This window comes from Citrus clementina, unplaced genomic scaffold (assembly GCF_000493195.1).
Source record: "Citrus clementina cultivar Clemenules unplaced genomic scaffold, Citrus_clementina_v1.0 scaffold_5, whole genome shotgun sequence".
In the NCBI taxonomy this organism is placed as follows: domain Eukaryota; kingdom Viridiplantae; phylum Streptophyta; class Magnoliopsida; order Sapindales; family Rutaceae; genus Citrus; species Citrus x clementina.
The window spans coordinates 13,777,320-13,780,500 of record NW_006262201.1 but is presented as its reverse complement, the minus strand read 5'-3'; the positions used below and the strand labels follow the sequence as shown (position 1 = coordinate 13,780,500).

At 30.2% G+C, this 3,181-nt stretch overlaps 1 protein-coding gene across 1 annotated transcript in view; it reads left to right on the top strand.

The window, feature by feature from the left end:
- LOC18040727 (UDP-xylose transporter 3) overlaps positions 1–764 on the top strand; it is a 4,848-nt gene extending 4,084 nt beyond the window's left edge. Inside the window, exons 8-9 of the mRNA XM_006431945.2 lie at positions 4–192; positions 299–764. Of these exons, the coding sequence (XP_006432008.2) occupies positions 4–192; positions 299–403 (294 nt within the window). The 3' untranslated portion in view covers positions 404–764. The remainder of the gene's footprint in view (positions 1–3; positions 193–298) is intronic.
- The last annotated feature ends 2,417 nt before the right edge of the window (positions 765–3,181 follow it).

Genomic DNA, 3,181 nt, shown 5'->3' with positions numbered 1-3,181 from the left:
ACATATCAGGTCCTAGGACATCTGAAAACATGCTTGGTTCTAGCATTTGGCTATGTTCTTCTTCATGATCCATTCAGCTGGCGCAACATTTTGGGTATCCTGATTGCCGTAATTGGGATGGTACTTTATTCGTATTGTTGCAGTCTTGAGAGCCAGCAGAAGGCTAGTGAAACATCATCTCAACTGCCCCAGGTAGTTGTATAAGTTCTCTTTTGCTTATTCTATGCATTTTTTTTCCATAATCCAAATAAAAAGTAATGAAAATACTGAATCTTGTCTTCTTCTGAAATGGATTCAGGTGAAGGAAGGTGAAACTGATCCTTTAATCAATGCAGAAAAAGGAACCGGCGATGGCATTGCCAAAGCTCCAGCGTGGAATTCAAACAAGGACCTACATGCTTGAAACTTGTCAATCATTATTCATTCACTTTTGATAAAATTCTGTAATCTGTTCCAGTGATGAAGATGTTGCTGGTAAGAGTCACCATGTACGTTGATAGCAGTAGATTGGGTGTTTGGAGATTTCAACGCCAATCATATAGTAGGTCCCAGAGACATAACGAGATGCCATTTTATATAGCAGTTTTGGATTATGAGTTATGAACGAATCAGGCATGAAATAGGATAATATACCAGAAGCTGATTTGTTAAGTGTATACTGTGTCACTATATACTGAAAGAAAAGTTTCATAATTGTTATTTCAGTTTAGTATGTATTTCATTCAATACTACTTGGCTAATGAAAACCTGTGGTCTTGTACGGATGTACCTATCTCTCCTTAATATCTCAGCATTGAGACTACTGCCGGTACAAGAGATTTAAGAGTATGAATGGCAGCTATACCGTAATAGGCAGTTGAATGAGCCACGTGGCTACTTGACAGTTGGCAACTGCCTTAGGTTTTTTGAGAAGGTTGGCTTAACAGAATCACAGAAATTAATAAATAAATAATACTGATGCGAGCAAAAATGTTTTGTTGGAGAAGCAGCTGCGTTTTCCTATGCTAGCGTTGTACGTACTTTGTTAAGTGTGACCTTAGAATCATCTTTTTTGAAAGGTATTGTAAATACAGAGTTAATCAGTTGTCTTTCATTTGAGGAGGCTATTCGACGAGTTGCGAATTGACTTGTCAATTCGACATGATTACCTCACAAAAGAATAATACGAATTAGTGAGTATAAATTATCAAATTTGACATGATTATTTAATGAGCTGTATTTGGATGATTTTTTTTCATGTCAAGTTAAGATTAATATTGTTGAACCATTTACAGAACCAATGACACGATTATATTTTCTATTCTAAATTTAAATATTATAAATAATTCTCTCTTTTGTTTTTATTTTCTTGAAAGGATGAATATATACACAAGTGTTTGATTTATAAAATTTTGTATAAATTTAGAACTTCAATAAAGAAAATGTGCGTAAAATATTCTTAGACATGGATATTTTATGATATCCATAAATTATATATGTTTGTGTGTGTCTCTCTCTCTCTCTCTATACACACACACACACACACTAAGCAGGTTATTAGGTAACTCTTCAATATTTTGACTTGATTGTTATGCCTGACCCCGCCCCAAATGCAATTTTTAGATGCCCGGGCCGGGTTTTAATCCGGGTACCCGGATTTTATATTTTTTAATATTATATGTGTATATATTTTGTATTTTTTGGTAATTTTATAAGTTTTAAATTTATTTTAATAAAATTTGATATGAAAATATAAACTTTAAGTGTTTAAAACTTTATATATATGTAATAAATGAGTCACATAAATATAAATATTTAAAATAATATATATTTTATAATATTTTTTTAATAAAATTTGGGTTCTGGGCCGAGCTCTTAGTTTATCAAGTGATACTCAAGACCGACCCGGCTTCATACTTGGCCCACAATGCTTGGGTCCAGACCGAACGGGTATTTTTGCCACCCCTACAAAGTCATGCATTTTGTCAAAACTAAATTGCAAAAAATTCTTCAATATTAAAAAATTGTTCATTTATACCCTCATGAAATGGCATTAAAGCCAAGTTGTTTGTTCAAAATTTTTTAAAAAATTACTTATATAAATTTATATTCGAATGGGGATTATATCAATTTGTACTATCAATATAACAAGTCACGTACTAGATTATTTCAAAATCAAAAATAAAAATCGATAGAACATTTATTAATTGAATGGAGATGCAATATATGATTTAATATTAGATTATGATAATATAACAAATAATATAATAAGGCATATACAATATTGTTTATTAGAACAATTAGATTTAGATATTAAACAATTAGTGCAACTGTATCTATCATAAAATCATAAATTTAGAGTTGGAGAACTCATAATAATAAAAAATAGATATTTAAATGTTCCACTACGTCGAGATGTGAGGTGCAGGTGGTGATGATCGCCCCCGGGTATGCGCTAGCGCCCTTGACAGGCACTCTAGGACCTGCCAGGAATATCAATCCATTGACGAATATTGATGAACTTGTAATCGATTATAATAGATTTTTATCTATTAAGTAAAGGGATGAATATAATTGGAATAATAAAAGAATTAGAAGTAAATAAATACAACTCTTCGTATAATAGATTAATAGGATATAAAGATCAATTAATGTATACTCTATCTTATACAAAAGAGATTAGAAAAGGATAATATTCCTAAAGATATAATAAGTATTACATGTTAAAGTACCTTATAGAATCTAAAGAGATGTCTGGAAAATGGTACAATGAATAAATTATCCGAACTAGTAGTAATTTAACAAAATATAGAAACCAATAAGACGTCACCTTCTAACTACAGGCAAAGAGAATTTGCTTTTGAAAGATTTCAACCCTTTGCTCTATGTGGAAAAATAATCAATTAAATTATATTTCACTATATTTATTAAATAAATTAGGAAATTCAAATTAGTCGATAAATGCAAGTAGAACCTCTATAAATTAATATGGTTCGGACCATGTAAAATCTATTAATTGAAAAAGACAGTAATTAATCAATAAATTAATAACTTATTAATTTACAGAGCTATTACAATTCAATTAATATACGTTTAATAATTAAACATTCAATGCATTTTTCCAATATTGAATATGAATTAAACTATACATTCAATTAACCAAAATAATAAATGCATTGTACCCGTCTACTTAATTAAATAA